This window comes from Terrapene carolina, unplaced genomic scaffold (assembly GCF_002925995.2).
Source record: "Terrapene carolina triunguis isolate 2854851 unplaced genomic scaffold, T_m_triunguis-2.0 Scaffold93, whole genome shotgun sequence".
In the NCBI taxonomy this organism is placed as follows: Eukaryota; Metazoa; Chordata; order Testudines; family Emydidae; genus Terrapene; species Terrapene triunguis.
Window position 1 is genome coordinate 22,735,357 of NW_020664444.1, and position 18,487 is coordinate 22,753,843.

At 45.7% G+C, this 18,487-nt stretch overlaps 1 protein-coding gene across 1 annotated transcript in view; it reads left to right on the forward strand.

The window, feature by feature from the left end:
- Nucleotides 1-18,487, forward strand: part of LOC112120836 — a 179,728-nt gene that overhangs the window by 137,417 nt on the left and 23,824 nt on the right. The window contains exons 49-54 of the mRNA XM_029911283.1: nucleotides 6,159-6,332; nucleotides 7,072-7,279; nucleotides 10,011-10,177; nucleotides 12,779-12,891; nucleotides 14,153-14,234; nucleotides 15,611-15,748. Of these exons, the coding sequence (XP_029767143.1) occupies nucleotides 6,159-6,332; nucleotides 7,072-7,279; nucleotides 10,011-10,177; nucleotides 12,779-12,891; nucleotides 14,153-14,234; nucleotides 15,611-15,748 (882 nt within the window). The remainder of the gene's footprint in view (nucleotides 1-6,158; nucleotides 6,333-7,071; nucleotides 7,280-10,010; nucleotides 10,178-12,778; nucleotides 12,892-14,152; nucleotides 14,235-15,610; nucleotides 15,749-18,487) is intronic.

Here is an 18,487-nt window from a genome sequence, read left to right on the forward strand (position 1 = left end):
CAGTGGACGAGAAGCTGGATATAAGTCAACAGTGTGCCTTTGTTGCCAAGAAAGCTAACAGTATTTTGGGCTGTATAAGTAGGAGCATTGCCAGCAGATTGAGGGACGTGATCATTCCCCTCTATTTGGCATTGGTGAGGCCTCGTCTGGAGTACTGTGTCCAGTTTTGGGCCCCACACTACAAGAAGGATGTGGAAAAATTGGAAAGAGTCCAGCGTAGGGCAACAAAAATGATTAGGGGTCTGGAGCACATGAGTTATGAGGAGAGGCTGAGGGAACTGGGATTATTTAGTCTGCAGAAGAGAAGAATGAGGGGGGATTTGATAGCTGCTTTCAACTACCTGAAAGCGGGTTCCAAAGAGGATGAATCTAGACTGTTCTCAGTGGTAGCAGATGACAAGACAAGGAGTAACGGTCTCAAGTTGCAGTGGGGGAGGTTTAGGTTGGATATTAGGACAAACTTTTTCACTAGGAGAGGGTGGTGAAGCACTGGAATGGGTTACCTAGGAGGTGGTGGAATCTTCTTCCTTAGAGGTTTTTAAGGTCAGGCTTGACAAAGCCCTGGCTGGGATGATTTAGTTGGAGATTAGGTCCTGCTTTGAGCAGGGATTGGACTAGATGACCTCCTGAGGTCCCTTCCAACCCTGATATTCTATGATTCTATGATCATGTGCAAGGGACAGGTACCTTTTCACCACACCACTCATCATCAACAACCGAACAAAGACCATCCTAGAGCCATATGGAGCCCAAATACCATTACAACCAGATGGCTCAACCGTGGTACGGAGTGCTGTGGATGTACCCACCGATGGCCTTTCCAATGCAATGGGCACATTGGGAACTCTGATGAGCTTACCGGGGCCCCCACTCCAGGTCACTCACGGCTCATAGAGGTGAGCTGAAGTTTAATCCCGCGTCCTCCACCCCGCAGCCAAAGGAGGCTCAGGACGTTGGGGATGACACTGAAACAGGCACAGATCAGGAAGTTACATCTCCTGCTCACAATTCCTCCTCCTCCTCGGACGAAGCAATCATGCAACCACCGCTGACCTCGGCGGATGACTTCAGACAGTTCCAGGAACTGTTTAGGTGGATCACCCAAAGCCAGGATAACCCGTTGGAGGAAGTTCAGACAAACCAGCACAAACTGGTACAAATTCTATAACCTTCCTCTACTTCCAAGATCACTCTGCCCATCAATTATGCAATTCTGGAACTGGCAGAGACAATTTGGCAGACCCCGGCTTCGATTCTGCCGATATGCAAAAAGGTGGATAGGAACTAGTATTAAGACCCCACCAAAGGGGTGAACTTCTTCTTCTCCCACTTGCCTCCCAACTCCTTCATGTTTGACGCTGCTAATCAACCAGGCAAACAACAACAGTTTTGATCAGCCCCACAAGATAAGGAACACAAGAGGCTCAACTTCTTTGGATAAAAAGTTTACTCCTCAGTGACATTACAATTCAGAGTCACCAATTATTCTGCTCTGTTAGCAAAATACAATTATAACTATGGGAAATTGAGCTCTTTCACTGAGGAGTTTCCAGAAGAGCAACAAGCACAATGCAAGGCCATTCTAAACGAGGGCCAACTTGTCACTTGCACAGTCCTCCAAGAGTCCTTGAACCTAATTGACATGGCAACCATAATCATGGCCATGACTGTAGTGATGCACCAGGCAACCTGGCTGCAATCCTGGGGCATTCCCAAAGAACTCCAAGAACGGGTACTTTGTAATACAAGGGGAAGGGGTACTACTCCTACTACTTTCTGACCCAGAAGAAGAATGGGGGGTGGAGACCTATCTTGGACCTCAGGAAGCTCAACAAGTTCATTTGCGCTCAACAAGTTCAAGGTGTTCACACTGGGCATGATCATTCCAGCGCTGCAAAAGTTTGACTGGTTTTCTGCCCTCAACCTCCAAGATGCTTATTTCCATATTACCAAACACCCCGCTCACAGGAAATTCCTGCCATTCACAGTAGGACACGACCACTTCCAGTACAGAGTATTACCATTCAGCCTGTCCACTGCGCCAAGTGTCTTCTTCAAAACTCTAGCAGCAGTAGAAGCACATCTACGCAAACAAGGGATAATGTTCTTCCCATACTTGGACGATTGCCTTCTCAAAGGTCCAACTCAACAAGAAGCACTGGACACAGTCCAGATGATGATCAAACTATTCAGGGATCTAGGGCTACAGATAAATGAACGAAAAACTACTCTAATCCCTGTTCAACAACTGTTGATCTGGGCACATCTAAATGCCATAGAGGCCAAGGCATCCCTACCTCTGAACAGATTCATAACGCTGACAAACCTCATCTTGGAGGTCAGAGTAAGTCTCCAAATACTGGCTCGTACTGTCCTATAACTGTTAGGACACATGGCAGTCACAACGTTTGTGGTACGACATGCAAAACTACATATGCACTGCCTACAGCGCTGGTTGAGCTTGGTATACATACGCAGCAAGCACAGCCTATACAAACAACTTACAGTACCACCCTGTGTCTTGGACTCTCTACACTGGTGGACAAGACCAGAAAATGTATGCCTGGGCATCCTGGTCCAACAGGAACCTCCATCAATAGTAATCATGACGGACGCCTTGCCGATAGCTAGGGAGCCCACATGCATCAACACATGGCTCAAGGCAAATGGTCTCCTGTGGAGTCTCATTTGCACATCAATTTACTAGAGTTATGTGCGGTACGCAATGCCTGCAGACATTTTCTACCACACACAAGGAACGAATCAGTCTGCATAATGATCAACAACATTGCTTGTATGTTTTGCATCAATTGTCAAGGGGGTGTTCAATCACACTCACTATGCACCGAAGCCATGAAACTGTGGAACTGGTGCATACACCACAACATAAACATTTCGGCCTCCTACCTTTCCAGCTGTCAGAATTTGATGGCGGACATGCTGAGCAGGTACTTCTCTCTGGACCATGAATGGGAAATGAACAGGGGAGTCCTGCAATCCATATTTCACCAGTGGAGCACTCCCCTCATTGACTTGTTTGCATCCCCAACAAACCACAAATGCACAATGTTCTGCTCGAGAGTGGGAATGAGACCATGATCACTGGGGGACACCTTCCTCATCACATGGGATGCACAACTCATGTACACATTCCCCCCGATTCCCCTAATTTCACGTGTGATACACAAGATATGTATAGACAAGGCCAAAGTCATCCTGATAGTCCCGACATGACCCAAACAGGCATGGTACCCTTACCTGCTATGCATGGCAATATGCGCCCCTCAAGCTTTCCCTTGCCGCTTGGACCAGCTGTTTCTGGACAACGGTCACACTCTTGACCTGAATCCAGAGATTCACCTACAAGCATGGCTCCTGCATAGTTCCATCATGGCGAATTAGCCTGCTTGGAACAAGTCAAACATGTATTACTAAACAGAAGGAAAGTGAACACGCGTAATACTTACCTTCAAAAAATGGAAGAGATTCTCCTCCTGGTGTCAAGAAAAACACTTGACGGCCTCCACTTTCCTTTTCATAGAATCACAGAAATGTGGAGCTAGCAGGGACCTCGGGAGGTTGTATAATCCAGCCCCTTGCTCTGAGGCAGGACCAAGTAAACCTAGGCCATCCGTGACAAGTGTTTGTCCAACCTGTTCTTAACAACCTCCACAACCTCCCTTGGAGGCCTAGTCCAAAGCTTAACTACCCTTATAGTTGGAAGATTTTCCCAATAGCTAACCTAAATCTCCTGCACATTAAGCCCATTACTTCTTGCCCAGCCTTCAGTGGACATGGAGAACAATTGATCACAGTCCTCTTAATAACAGCCCTTAACATATTGGAAGACTGTTATTTGATCTCTCCTAAATCTTGTCATCTGAAGACTAAACGTACCCAGGTTTTCTAACCTTTTCTCATAGGTCAGGTTTTCTAAAACTTTTATCATTTTGGTTGCTCTCCTATGGACTCTCCCCAATTTGTTCACATCTTTCCTAAAGTGTGGTGCCCAGAACTGGACACAGTATTCCAGCTGAGGCCTCACCAGTGCTGAGTAGAAGAGGACAATTTCCTCCTGTGTCTTACATACAACACTCCTGTCCATACACCCCAGAATGATGTTTGACTTTTTTGCCACTTCATCACATTGTTGACTCATATTTAATTTGTGATCCACTACAACCCCCAGATCCCTTTTCAGCAGTACTACCACCTACTCAGTTATTCCTCATTTGGCAGTTGTGCATCTGATGTTTCCTTCCTAAGTGAAGCACTTTGCACTTGTCTTTATTTTCTCCCTTTCTGTGAAAAACTGAAGCAGCCTGCCCTGCTTCCTCTTTTAAAACTGTCAGCATTTAGGTTTCCTCCCTCACATGCCCTGCACCTGCTGCTGCTCCTGTGCACACACACCACCTGAGATAATGGTGCAGCAGGGCAATCTAATCCAAGGCGTCATGTACCGCCCCATGCAGCACACTGGCGAGGTGTGAGCACAGTCCCCAGGTTATCAACATGCCGCGAGCCACTTCAGCAATGCAATATATAGAACTGGACAGGGTTTTATTCATATGGTTTTGGGCTCTTCCGTTTCAACAATATGTAGCTGAAATGACCTAATGAATTAAAAAACTTGAGAACCTTTGTGAGATAGAGACCCATGAAATGGCACCAGCTGCCGATTAACACCATAGCTGCATGGAAGAGGTTAGGGTAAAAGCTTACGAATAAATGTCTGGGTTAAATTGGAGAGAGATGAAAAAATGTGCGGCTTTTGAAATATCTCCAACTACTCTTCTGCAGTAAAGTAGCCTGACGGGAGGAGAGCGTGCTACATAAATACTTGGGAAACGTGGCTTTGAAGCTTGACATTTATTTGCAGAACACCAGGTTCCCTCAGAGGGATTGGAAGTAAATGGAGAGAACCACACGCCCTGCTTATGGGGTAGGAAGCAGAAGCTGAAAACAGTTTAATGCTTCCTCCCAATAGTAGCTCAATCATCGCAGACACCCAATAAAAGTTTGTCTGGTACTACTGACTTTTTAACCTAGACAGACAAATGAAAGGTATGCTGTTCATTTATAATACACTATGTCTCTGGAAATTAGAATTTATTTTTCTGTTTGTAAACATCACACCATATGCTTTTAAAAAATTCATAATGTACTAATTAATGAGCAATAATTGCAATTAGCTTTCCTGGCCTCACTATGGTGATATGCTTCTATTTAGTAATATGACATGTACATAATGCCTTTCCTCTCAAAGCGCATCACCCATTATACACAAGGATCCATCTCCAAATTAAGGCAACCTCTGGGTTGAAACACAACTTGTTTAACAGCATGTAGCAACGCAGCATTTTAGGATGGGAAGAGAGAACAGCTGATGGAATTGAAAATGCAGGAGAAATTTATTTCCTTATTTATTTTTTAAAGTTTCTTTCATACAGTAGGTCTCTGGGCACATGCACAGACATTTGCAAAGCAGTACAGAAATGTTTGGATAAACGTCAATGCACGGTTTCAATGCTGATTCTATTAATTAAGTTGAAAGGAACAAGGGAAGTGAAGGGGCCACCTCAGGCAAGACTGGCTTTGCCTTACACCCCGAGATTTGGGCTCTGTCAGGGAGAAAATAAATTCCAGAACCAAGGGCCCACCACTATGCCAGCACCTGGGCAATCAGTGACTAAGAATGAGGATGTGTGAGCTGAATTCCCCTGTTGTGTTGATGCACAAGGAGAGAGGCAAACTCTCAAGTATCAGGGCCCAAACCTGCTAGGGCTTTATAAATCAATGTCAATACTACCTTGAATTGCACCTGAGAGCAAACAGAGAAACAGGGCACCACGTGTTTAACAATACTGAGCAGAAAAACAAGGGGAGAAGAAACAAACCATCTGGACATGATGGAGGCTGGGAACACTGAGGTAACCAGAATGTAATTACCCAAATTGGAATTTAATGCTAAACACCAAAGTTATCTTTCCCTTTCTAAAAGTGTCATGTAATCCTTAATGACCCACAAGCTCCTGGGACGTCTCTTTTATACCTCATCTCAAAGATCCATCCTGAACTGAAAAGGGAATCCTGACTAATGAGCGCTCTAACTTTTGTAAACTCACCCTTTTTCATATCGTTGATATTATCACGCACAGGCTACCATTGACCTGAAAGATAGCAAGAGTTTCAGTATCAAAACACTCTATGGTTCTTGCCTGATGGTTCTGGGAGGACAAATCCAAAAGACTGAGGCAAGAACTGACTTGACTGGGAATTTCCAGCACAATTGGCCACGGCTGACACAACTTGGAGTCTCAGCATCAATCCAGGTATTTTTCATTTTAAAATAGTTTGATTAATTATTATTTATTATTTGTAATCCAGTAGCACCAAGGAACTCCAGTCATGGACCAGAACCCTGCTGTGCTAGGCACTGTGCACACACACAACGTAAAAATGGTATCTGCCCCCAAAAGTTTACAATCTAAGTAAGACCAAAATATGAGCCTTAAGGATGAATTTGTTGGTTTGTGAACCAGTCTGTTCCATTTTGATCATAGATAGTATAGCGCATACGATGATCAGGAATTTAAAATGCAATGCAAGTCCTGAAGAAATAGATTTTCAGAGCATTGCATTGCTCAGTAAGACACAGCGCCCATGATTTTAATGGGAATTGTGTACTTCACAGGGAAATATTTCCTTAAATGTCCCCTCATGGAATGAAGAGAAAAATCCTTCTGTCTTCTAAACTTTGTGTGCGCACACGTCAAGGGTTTATTGTATAATCTTAGTTATATTTTAATCTTTTTATGGGATAAGGTGTAACTTAAGCAATATGTGATATAAAATTGATTCCTACAATTGATTAAACTTAAGTTAAATGGCAGTTCATTCCAATGGATCTATTTGATACTAGAAATGTTAATCGATAACGAATGAATGGGTTAAAGCTCTGCTATTTATGGGTCAATTTTAGTAACAATTATAGATAAAAGTAACTTTTCCTTCTGCTGTCGTATTATTTTTGAATGTCTGTTTTCAGTACTTATACATATCTTTTATCAGATGGTTGTATCCCTTCAAAGATTAAATTCCACTCAAGAGAGACATGTGCAAATTATGGCTGGACAAACATCATTCACGTACACAGTTAACTCTCGTTACGTTGGCCAGCAAATGGAAATTTTCTGCCAAAGTGTACATAACAGTGAGGCACTACTGACATTTGGCTACCCTAAGGCGACCAATCTGACTCTTGTGTTACAGAAACTAGGTAGGATGCTGTTTTTTTTGCAGTCTTTTTATGCAACAGGACTTTGTGTTTGTTACTACTGTTTGTGTAATTATTTGCAAGTTGATTTGCTGTGTGCCACCGATACTGTCTAAAAATTCAGTGTTTCCTTTCTCCAATAAAAATGGTAGCACTTAAAAATGTGTATGTCATGAGATGAGTTAGATATATTATTTTTTGTATTCCAGTTGAGGTCAGGGCCCCATTGTGCTAGGTGCTGTACAAACACAGTGCAAAACACTAGTCTCTACCCCAAGAGCTCACAGTTGAATTAGACAAGATTGATAAAGTGCGGGAGAAAGGTCAGCATTATTGCTGTGTTATAGATGGGGAAATGAGGGGCACAGATGGAAAATAACTTGCCAAGGTCACACCGAGTATCTGTGGTAGCGCTGGGCATTGAACCCACATCTCCTGAGTCCCAGGTCAGAGCCTTAACCTCAAGAGAGCACTCACTCTACCACAAATTGCTTCAGGTATAATTTTGTCTTCAGCTTCCAATCAGCTTTTACAGGCTATTTTAGCTATTTGAAAACAATTCAGCAGTTCTGGAATCATTAATGCCGTGAAAGATGAGTCTCTAGGGTTTTTTTTAAGCAGTCAAACTATTGCACATATTTCTCTATCACATACATTCTTTCCCTTTATGTAACAATGAGAAGAACTGAGATACAAGGCAAACATTGACCAATTAATGATCAACCTGGTTAATGGCCCGCCCATTGTCATCTGTTGCATACCCCCTTCCCCCCCAAAAAACAAAAAACACCACTTGCAGCATGAAATTCTCCCTACCTCCCCAAAATAGCAGTGCATCCAATAGTGATGAGATTTCCATTTGGGGTTTAGTAGGAGGGCCCTGATCACAGGGAACCAATGCAGTTCTGCTGTATGCAGGGGGGAAAGTAGGATTGGGAGCCCCCACACAGGGTGCAGAAACCAACCAGTGTGTGCAGCGGCAGAGCACGGGTCCAAAGGGATTTACAGTGCAGGGTTTATTTGTCAATACAGATGACAGGGACTCGGTTGGAGCACACATTGCTGCAGTCCTGGCAACAGAGCATAGGTGGAGGGAAAGGTTCCTTCCCTCAAGCCCATATGGAACTCCTGAGCGCACAGCCCAGTTATTCAGGCCACACACCATCACTAACATTTGCCTCATAATGCTTAAATAAAATGAAAGGGCCGTTGACACTAATAGCATGTGCTGGTTCCTGCTCATCTCCCCCCACCCTTCTTTCCATGGGGATCCCGGGTCTCTCTTGGGCAAGGAGTCTCCCCCTCTCTTACTCACACAGCCGGTGCTGCTAGGAGTCGAATTCTTGGCAGACTCCCCTGTGCTCTGCTGTACAGGAACAGATTTCCTTTGTGCCAGGTTGCCAACGCCATTTGACCCAGCTGCCCCTCATCTGGACGGAGGCGTGGCCAGGCCAAATTTGAGTGGCATTGCAACCCTGTGTGCCAGGTACCACTGCATTGGAATGGTCAGGCCCTGGCCTCTGGCTCTGTGGCTTACAGAACTTTGAGCAAGGCAAAAACCTAGGGGCAGAGGTGGCACAAACTGCCCCCGTCCCACCCCAGCCCTCTCAGTTGGCACCACTGGTCTAAACCTGGTCCCTGCACCAAGAGCAAGTAAGCAGGCTTGACCTAGGTGAATTGGCCAGCAGTTGTGTATGAAGGGCTATAGTAGTCTCCATGGCAACCTAAAACCTTACCACCACTACATGGCTTGGCCTGTGGATCTGCTTAGGTGCAGACAGAGCCACTTGCCACATGCCAGCCTGCCCTCCAAACATAAACACAGAAGGGGCCACCACAGCTGCATGGCACTAGAGGTTGCAGACCTCATCTCCATCTTCACTTCCTATCTCCCACTGCAAGAAGTGTCTTCTGTGCCCAAATGGAAGAATGGTCACATTTAGGTAAACTCTGTGTGATGTAAGGAACCCACAGTCACGTAAGCACAGGTGTCATGGAGGTCAGCAGGGACCAAGGCAATACTTTCAGTACCAATAGCTAAAGCCCTACTACTTAAATCAAAAGGTGTGACTCCATTAGCTGTTAATAGGTGCTCACTCTCACTTGAGCCAGCCACTAAAGAAAGACTGGATCACAAGCCAGCATACTGCATGGCTCTCCACATTTTTGTCTGCTTCTCTAAAGCTTTTCTGGGTTTCAGGTTCCCCCCTTTTTCCCTCCTGTTTTCCCTCCTCCTTTTATGTCCTTTTTCCATTTTGCTACTGAAAAAGTGGGAGTGGAAGGGGGAAAAAGAACAAAACATTTCATTTGAAATATTATGATCTCTGTTTGTAATAGAGGGGCGCGACTGACCTCAAAACAGGTCTTATTTGCTAAAGGAAACTATACCAGTATGCTGGGTGGTATAAAAACCATGTGTATTGACAGACAATAAAGCCCTGATCTTGCAAAGCACATTGTGTATAACTTTTAAGTATGCAACTGGTCTCATAGGAGTCAATCTTAAATGCTTTGCTAGATCCTGGCTTAATATATACAAACGCAATTAAAGAAGCCAGTGTTTGGGCTCAGCAAACCCAAGACCACAGCCCATGCCATTCTAGAGTGTCTGATGTTTTATGGCTTTACTCAAAAGGTGCATATTCACTGGCACTTTTGCTTTTGTATAAGCCTGCACTGAATGGGATGGAGCCCATTAAAATGGCATGATTAATGTTATGTTCATTGCTTTTAGAAAACAAAGCCAAAACAACCTTTGAAATTCAATATGATGACAAATATATAACTCTGAATATGGATGTTGTTACTGACTTTGAACTGTATGATACGTTTGAACTGATGGCAGAGGTAAAACATTCAATAACTGTTCTCAAGCATCTGGGACTTCCTTTCATGATTAAGGTAATAAAACATAGATAGATAGCTTTGTGTGCTTTGATTAGAGGAGTGTATTGAGTTACCATGGATAATAATTCTAATTTTAGTTACACTGGCACGAATCCGTTGTAACTTCAATGGCAGTACTCCAGATTTAGAATGGTGTAGGTGAGAGCAGGTCTTGGCATAGTGTAACCAAATATTTATTTAATATAAATAAATATCATGCAGAGCTAACAGTCCACTTCCAAGTAAATCCAGTAGGTAGTAGAAATTTCTGTTCTTACGTGAAAAGAACAGGAGTACTTGTGGCACCTTAGAGACTAACAAATTTATTAGAGCATAAGCTTTCGTGAGCTACAACCCACTTCTTCGGATGCATATAGAGTGAAACATATATTGAGGAGATATATATACACACATACAGAGAGCATGAACAGGTGGGAGTTGTCTTACCAACTCTGAGAGGCCAATTAAGTAAGAGAAAAAAAACTTTTGAAGTGATAATCAAGATAGCTCAGTACAGACAGTTTGATAAGAAGCAAGTGTGAAAATACTTACAAGGGGAGATAGATTCAATGTTTGTAATGGCTCAGCCATTCCCAGTCCTTATTTAATCCTGAGTTGATTGTGTCTAGTTTGCATATCAATTCCAGCTCAGCAGTCTCTCGTTGGAGTCTGTTTTTGAAGTTTTCTGTTTTAAGATGCTCTAATAAATTTGTTAGTCTCTAAGGTGCCACAAGTACTCCTGTTCTTTTTGCGGATACAGACTAACACGGCTGCTACTCTGAAACCTGTTCTTACGTGGTCAAACATGCACTTCAAAAAGGAGCAGATTTAAAATAAGCCATGGTGATCACATTTTCTAATGTGAACAGATTCTTAGCAAACCAAAAAGACTTTACTGAAAACAGCTTTATACACACAACCCTGATATAGAATTCCTGTGTTTTGGTTTAAGTCATTGTAGCACTTCAGCAGGGACGTTTGACCAGATGCAATGACTGCCGCACGTTTCACTGCCTCTCGCCATACTCAAGTTTACTATTCAAGCAATATTTTGAAGTTTCCAAGCCACCCACAAGGGGTCAGCAAAGACTGCACACATTCATCTCTTGGGAAGGGTACTGGTTGAAATGTCTCCTTACCTTCTGTTGGGTAACGCATAGAAGCAGTGCTAGTAAGCTCCTGATGTAGCCTCCTACCTGAGATGAGATAATATGTAGCTAGGAGACTGATGTAGATTAAGGTACATCTTTCTTAAAATAAATATTAGATCCATATTAGATCCTCATATTATCAATGTTGAAATTAATATTAAGTATTTAATGCCAACATCTTACTAAAGAGGACAGGAACTACCCTCTCGCTTTTCCCACCTTGAGATCTTTTATTGTAACGTCTTATCCTCTAAAAGTCTCCATGAGAAAAGGAAGAGCACTGAGAGGCTGACTCCTTCAGTGCTTTATGCATGTAGGAAGCATGGGTGTAATCCAGAATTACTGAGCACTCCAGCGACAAGCTAAGTGCCCTCAGCTCCTGCTGACTCAGCATACATGACACATGCTGACTTCAGTGGCAGCTGAGGGTGTTCAATACCATGAGGGAGAATTCAGCACCTTGTAGGATGAAGCTCTAAATGAGGTATCTCGCAATAAGTCTATAAGCATGTAGGTCCTATGGATACATTTATGTTAACCGGTGTTCATGGACACAGTAGTAATGTAGTACAGCTCTGGAGTGCATCAGAGTGTGGTACAAAGGAGGTTAAGGGAGTTAAGCCTGCATTGTCTGTTTCAATATGATTAACTATGATAATCAAGGGATCCAGGTGGAAAATGGGGGGAATCTACTTCTAAACCAACCTGTTCAAAAATATGTAAGTCAGCATTATAACTGCGAAGGCAGGAAATACCATTTAATATGACTTAAGTCTCCCGCAGCTCCACTATAGCTCAGTGTTAAAGTCACCAACTATTAAATCATTAAATGTGAGCAGTAGAGCTGATTCAGCAAATACGCTGCTTTGTTAAAGCGGAGACACTATGAAGAGCTGTGTCGGTTTCCACAAACCTTTTGTGGGAGACGCTGGTTCAAGTCTCTGCTCTGCCTGATTTGGGATGAAAACATTTGCGCTGAATCAGACAGCAGCAATTTGAACATGGACTTCCCGCCTCCCAAGGCCAGTGCTCGGACCACCAGGCTACATTGAGTGAGACTGACTGACACACGCACACTCCCACTTTCATTAAATCATTCAGAAGGTTTGTTCATGGAATGAAAACAAATGTTGAAACCTTGAAAGCTGCCACAAAGCAGAATTATCATCTGCCGGTCAGCTCTTTACTTCTTTGCCCAGCACTTTAAGATACGTTAAAGCAACATCAAGACTTGGGCAGCTCTGAGGAACATTGCAAGGGCACACAACCCATATAACTTATTGTGAAGAGCTAAAAGACCCTGCATGTTTTACTGTGTTGTATAATGGGGCATTTTGCATTGGGCTTTGCTTGAGTTAGCAGCTCCAACACAATAGCTTTAGAGACTAGTCTTGTACCAGAGAGCCTTGTAGTGAGAGACTGCCCTTTACTCATTCTGTTTGCTGTCTTTCTGCTTACTCCCCAGATAGCATTCCTAGAAGTCCTGACTGCAAATGAAATTGAAGGCTCTCTGAAGTTGACCTGTGAACCAAATACAAACCTCTCAGTCACCATCACTGTGAAAAATGAACAGCAAAGGTGAGAGGGTGATTTGGGTAATTGTAAAGATTCAATTAGGCTGGTGAGATCACAGAAATACAGTTAAGGCCTTATTAAATGGCCCAAATACTAAGGAAGTGGATAATAAATCCTTAAATAAAATACACAGCCCTAATAAACAGGCTGTTAGCTCAGGGAAATGTATGCAGGGCTGCAGAATGGTATCAGTCCCTTACTGCTGGTGATGGGAAAATTTAGCAGGCATGGTCTGCTGTTCCCCTCGCCTGCTCCAAACTCAGGGGTTTGGGAAAGTAGATGCATGTTTTGTACTAGCCTCTTGACCACCTGCCGCCTCATCCAACATTTCTATGACGAAGCTGTGGTATGGAGAGTAAAATTCCTCTGCATGAAATTTCCACTTCCCTACTTAACCATGCAGGAGAAAGGCAGCATTTCCATGGAGTTTTGCCATTGTATTGCTTTGGAGGGGACCAGACGACTGAGGCTCTGACCCAGCAAAGTACTTAAGCATGTGTTTTAATTCCCATTAAAGTCACTTCAGCACAGTTAAACTTCAGTAAAAATAGTGAAGACTTCCTGATTCTTCTAATTTGGGGGCACTCTGATGCATAACACTTGTGGTATTTACCGTGTTTATTTCCAGAATTCTTCTAAAACTTTTCAAGGATGTTCTAAGAAAGATTAATAGAACAGTGATTCACTTCAGAGGGATTAGATAGAAAATATCATAATAGAAAGGACTTGGAAAGACTAACGCACAAACTTCTGAGCTTTTTAAAGGGTCTAAGAGAGGTTGTATTATTTTGGCTCTTGAAATTCTGGAATATTACTCATGTATTTCAGTATATTCCAGCCAGGGACCTTTGCACTAAGAACTCATTCACATTTAACTAGAATTCTGACAATAGCAAATTTTCATCTGGAAACAGTGACTGAATATATTAATAGCCCCATATTCCCTAGTACAAGTCCCATGTTCAAACCAGTGATGCGCATGTGATACATTCCAAAAAAATCATATTCCTATATACTGGGCCAAATACTTCCTTGGAATGCACATCTTCCATAGAGGTCAGAATTTGTTGTTTCATTTCTTTTGCCTTGAACAAGTCTATTAAGTGCAATTCATAATTCACAAGAATCCGGTAGATTCAGAGGCTTATGCAGTGGCACTCACGTATCCCAGCAGTGGTTTGGACCCTTTTGAATGTTGTGTTCCAGTGACTCGGGGGTAGTTTTAGAAATATTTTTGTCCAAACAATGTATTTCTTTCCTCTAGTGAAGAACTGAATATAAAAGCCCTACAGAATGTCCCCTTCCTTCTTCAATACTTCCCCAGCACAGCTGAACTTTCTTCAAAGGTAACTATCTACAGGTTATCCACCCTCCATGTCTTTTGCTACACCCATCTAATTTTTCAAGATTCTAACAGCAGGATTTCTAGCAGTAACTGCTATTAATTTTTTATTATTGGTGCTTTTTTTGGCACAGCACGTTTCCAAGATGCTGGATATGTTCCAAAACAATATTATCAGCATTCCTAACACAATAGGAAGGATTCATTTATATCCGTAGTTTCCACTCCCTAAGCACTGGATAAAGCAATGCCAGAATTTTGTATCCATAAAGAATTTTTTTTGCAGTCCCAAAGCTGTATCATTATGTTGGTTATTTAAAAAAAAAAAAAAATGGTCAGTGAGGAAACTGTTCTGGAAACTGGCTAGTAGCAGTGGGTGTGGAATACAAAAGCAAAGTGGGAGAAAAGAATAACATGGTCATTTGTCCACAGGAGACAACTTGTGTGTGAGCAATTATTGCCAGAGTAACAAAGCCTAATTTCTTATGTGTAAGGCTATGTTTTAGTCACGGGTACTTTTAGTAAAAGTCATGGACAGGTCACGGGCAATAAACAAAAATTCACAGCCTGTGACCTGTCTGATTTGGCCCAGAGGGGGTGGGGGTGTGCTCTGGTGGGGAGGTCCAGGGGCGCTGCAGGTGCTGGAGGGGGAGGCCCGGGACCCCCAGCTGGTGCTGGGACAAGAGGTGGGAGGCTGGGGGGGGAGGGGGAGGCAGGTGGCGCACGGCCTGGGATCCCTGCTGGTGCTGGGGTGGGGGAAGAGTTGGCAGGGCTGGCAGGCTCCCTACCCGGTTACGCAGGTCCCTGCAGCTCTTAGGGGGAGGGGTGGCCAAGGGGGCTCTGCACGCTGCTCCTGCCACAAGCGCTGGCTCCGCAGCTCCCATTGGCCAGGAACTGCAGCCAAAGGGAGCTGCAGGGGTGGCACCTGCAGCCGCGGGCAGTGTGCGGAGCCCTCTGGGCCATCCCCCTAGGAGCTGCAGGGATGTGCTGGTGGGAGCCAGGGAGCCCCCCCCACCCCGAGGTAAGCATCCCGCACCCCCGCCCGTAGCCTTGAGCCCCCTCCTACACACCCAAACTGCTGCTGCTGGCCCAGGGGCTTCCCGACTCGAGCAGCCCCTGAGCCAACACCGGTCACTGCAGAAATCACGGAGATCATGGAAAGTCACGGAATCTGTGACCTCCGTGACAGACACACAGCCTTACATATGCGTAGCATTGAGAACAGAGTTCGTTTTGTAACCTTTCATGCTACAATATGAATGTAAGAAAGAAAATGACAAATCACATCCACCTTTTCATGCAACATACTCTGCCACAGAAACAAGAGTCTGAATCTAATTAAGTCAGTTTTCTCTTTCACTTTAACTGCAATTCCTGTAGGTAAATTACTCCATGAGGGAAGCAGAAGGTGGGTTTTCTATCAGGATGGAAAAAAAGGATTTCCATCTTACAACTAAGTTAACTTTCACTGGGACCAGCTACAGAAAAGTCATTGAAATGATGCACACAATGCCCCAGGTTGGTACCATCAGCTAAATAGCCACTGTCATTTTGTGTTCATGCTCAGGACTAACCCTGTTCCTGTTGGAGCCATTAGGAGTTTTGCTATCAACTACATTAGCAGCAGGAGCGGGCCTGTAGTATTCTACGGCTCACGGTTAGTTTAGTTTAGTGTCCAACAATGTAACCACTGTTTGGTTTGGGGTTTGTCTGCACATGCATATAGACAGTACACACTATATACAAATACATGCTGTAGAGAAAATGTTGTAATATATTTAAAATTGAATATTGGCCAACTCTTGCTACACAGTTACCACACATACTTCCTAGTCTAAGTAGAGAAGAAAACTGTGAAAACTTCTTATACCACTGTTTGTAGTAACTGCTTGTGCAAACGCTGGATTTTTTTTTTAAATGGTGACATTGTGGTGCAATAGAGAGAGTACCCTGGCCTAATATGTGTGGTCAGCTAGAGATGGCAGAGTATGCAATAAGTGTACGAAAACAGATATTGCAAAGAGGTTACAGTACTTTACTGTGTATGTTTGGTTACAGTAGAGAGAGTAGGATATTTGACAGCAGACATGCACTGTCATTTATATAATGGTAGTAAATAAAAGCCTCAGTGAGGGATCAGGGTTCCATTGAATTCAGGGGCGGCTCTAGGCACCAGCAAAGCAAGCAGGTGCTTGGGGCGGCCCATTTGCAGGGGCGGCAGGGATCCAGCATGGGAGCTGAGAACCCTGTAGTTCCTTGGTTAGCTCCCTGCCTATAGAGCCAGCTCTGGAGCAGGGAAAGAACTACATTTCCCAGCATTCCCTTGGCCGCTATCAACAGGAAAGGGGAGGGGGAGGGAGTGAGGTAGCTGAGACCTCATGCTGCAGCTTGCTGTGAATGGAGAGCTGCACTGTGAAGGGTAGGGATACCATTGTTTAACAATCAAAAAAGAAGACACTGCACGGGGGGTAGCCCCGCCCTGCCCCCATCCACTCCCTCCCAATTCCCACCCCGACTGCCCCCCACAGAAACCCCAACCCATTCAACCCCCCCTTCTCCTTGTCCCCTGATCACCCGTCCCGGGACCCCTGCCCCTAACCACCCCCCAGGACCCCACCCGCTATCTAAGCCCCCCTGCTTCTTGTCCCTGATCGCCCCTTCCCAGGACCCCTGCCCCTAACCGCCCCCCAGGACCCCACCCCCTATCTAAGCCTCCTTTCTCCTTGTCCCTGACTGTCCCTTCCTGAGACCCCACCCTAACTGCCCCCCTAGGACCTCATCCCCGACCTATCCCCTGACTGCCCTGGCCCCTATCCACACCCCCGCCCCCTGATAGACTCCCAGGATTCCCACACCTATCCAACTGCTGCCTGTCCTCTGACTTCCCGCCCCCCAGAACCCCGACCCATCTAACCCCCACTGCTCCCTGACCCTGACTGCCTCCCTGAACCTCCGCCCCATCCAACCCCCTGTCCCCTGACTGCCCTGACCTCTCTCCACACCCCTGCCCCATGACAGACCCCCAGGACTCCCACGCCTATCCAACCGCTGCCTGTCCCTTGACTGCCCCCCCAGAACCCCGACCCATCTAACCCCCACTGCTCCCTGACCCCGACTGCCTCCCTAAACCTCCGCCCCATCCAACCACCCTGCTCCCTGTCCCCTGACTGCCCCAACCCCTCTCCACACCCCTGCCTCTGACAGGGCCCCCCCCCGGAATCCCCGACCCATCTAACTCCCACTGCTCCCTGACCCTGACTGCCTCCCTGAACCTCCGCCCCATCCAACCCCCTACCCCATGACAGACCCCCAGGACTCCCACGCCTATCCAACCGCTGCCTGTCCCTTGACTGCCCCCCCCCAGAACCCCGACCCATCTAACCCCCACTGCTCCCTGACCCCGACTGCCTCCCTGAACCTCCGCCCCATCCAACCGCCCTGCTCCCTGTCCCCTGACTGCCCTGACCCCTCTCCACACGCCCGCCACCTGACAGGCCCCCCCAGAACCCCTAACCCATGTAACCCCCCCAGCTCCCTGTCCCTTGACTCCCCTCGGGACCTCCTACCCCTTCTCCAACCCCCCATCTCCCTTACCGTGCTGCTCAGACCAGCGTGTCTGGCTCCGCACGGAGCCCGACACGCTGCTGCGCTCCCCTGCGGAGCGCACAGCCCCCCCCTCCACCCGAGTGCTGCCGGCGTGGCGCGCTGAGGCTGCAGGGGAGGGGGGGGAGCAGGGGAGGGGCTCTGGCTGCTGGAGGTCCCATGCGAGCGGCTCAATCTGGCTGAGCCGCCCTGTCAGCCGCACCACGCTCTGCATTGGGAGGGAAATCCTGAACCTTTTGAGAGTTTTACAAATTCCTCCTGGACGGCCATTTCAAACCGAAAAAGCCGGACATGTCTGTGAAAACACGGATGTATGATAACCCTAGTAGTATGCCCAAGGAGTAGGGTTTGGCCCAGATATCCCCTTCAGAAGACTTCCCTGGGAGCGAGTTACCAGTGACCCAGGGCTGGGGCGGAAGGAGAGTGCAGGTGGGGGGGGGGGAGAGCCCAGGGTGGGAGGGGCGGGGGGTGTGGGTGGGGGGCAGCCAAATTTTTTTTGCTGGGGGCGGCAAAAAACCTAGAGCCGGCCCTGATTGAATTGACACCATACAAACATTTATTTAATAGATGACCACTGGCCCCAGTGAATTCAATCCCAAATTACACATTTTAGATTTTTGTGTCTCCGAAGCCCTGGTTTTTAATGGATTCCTC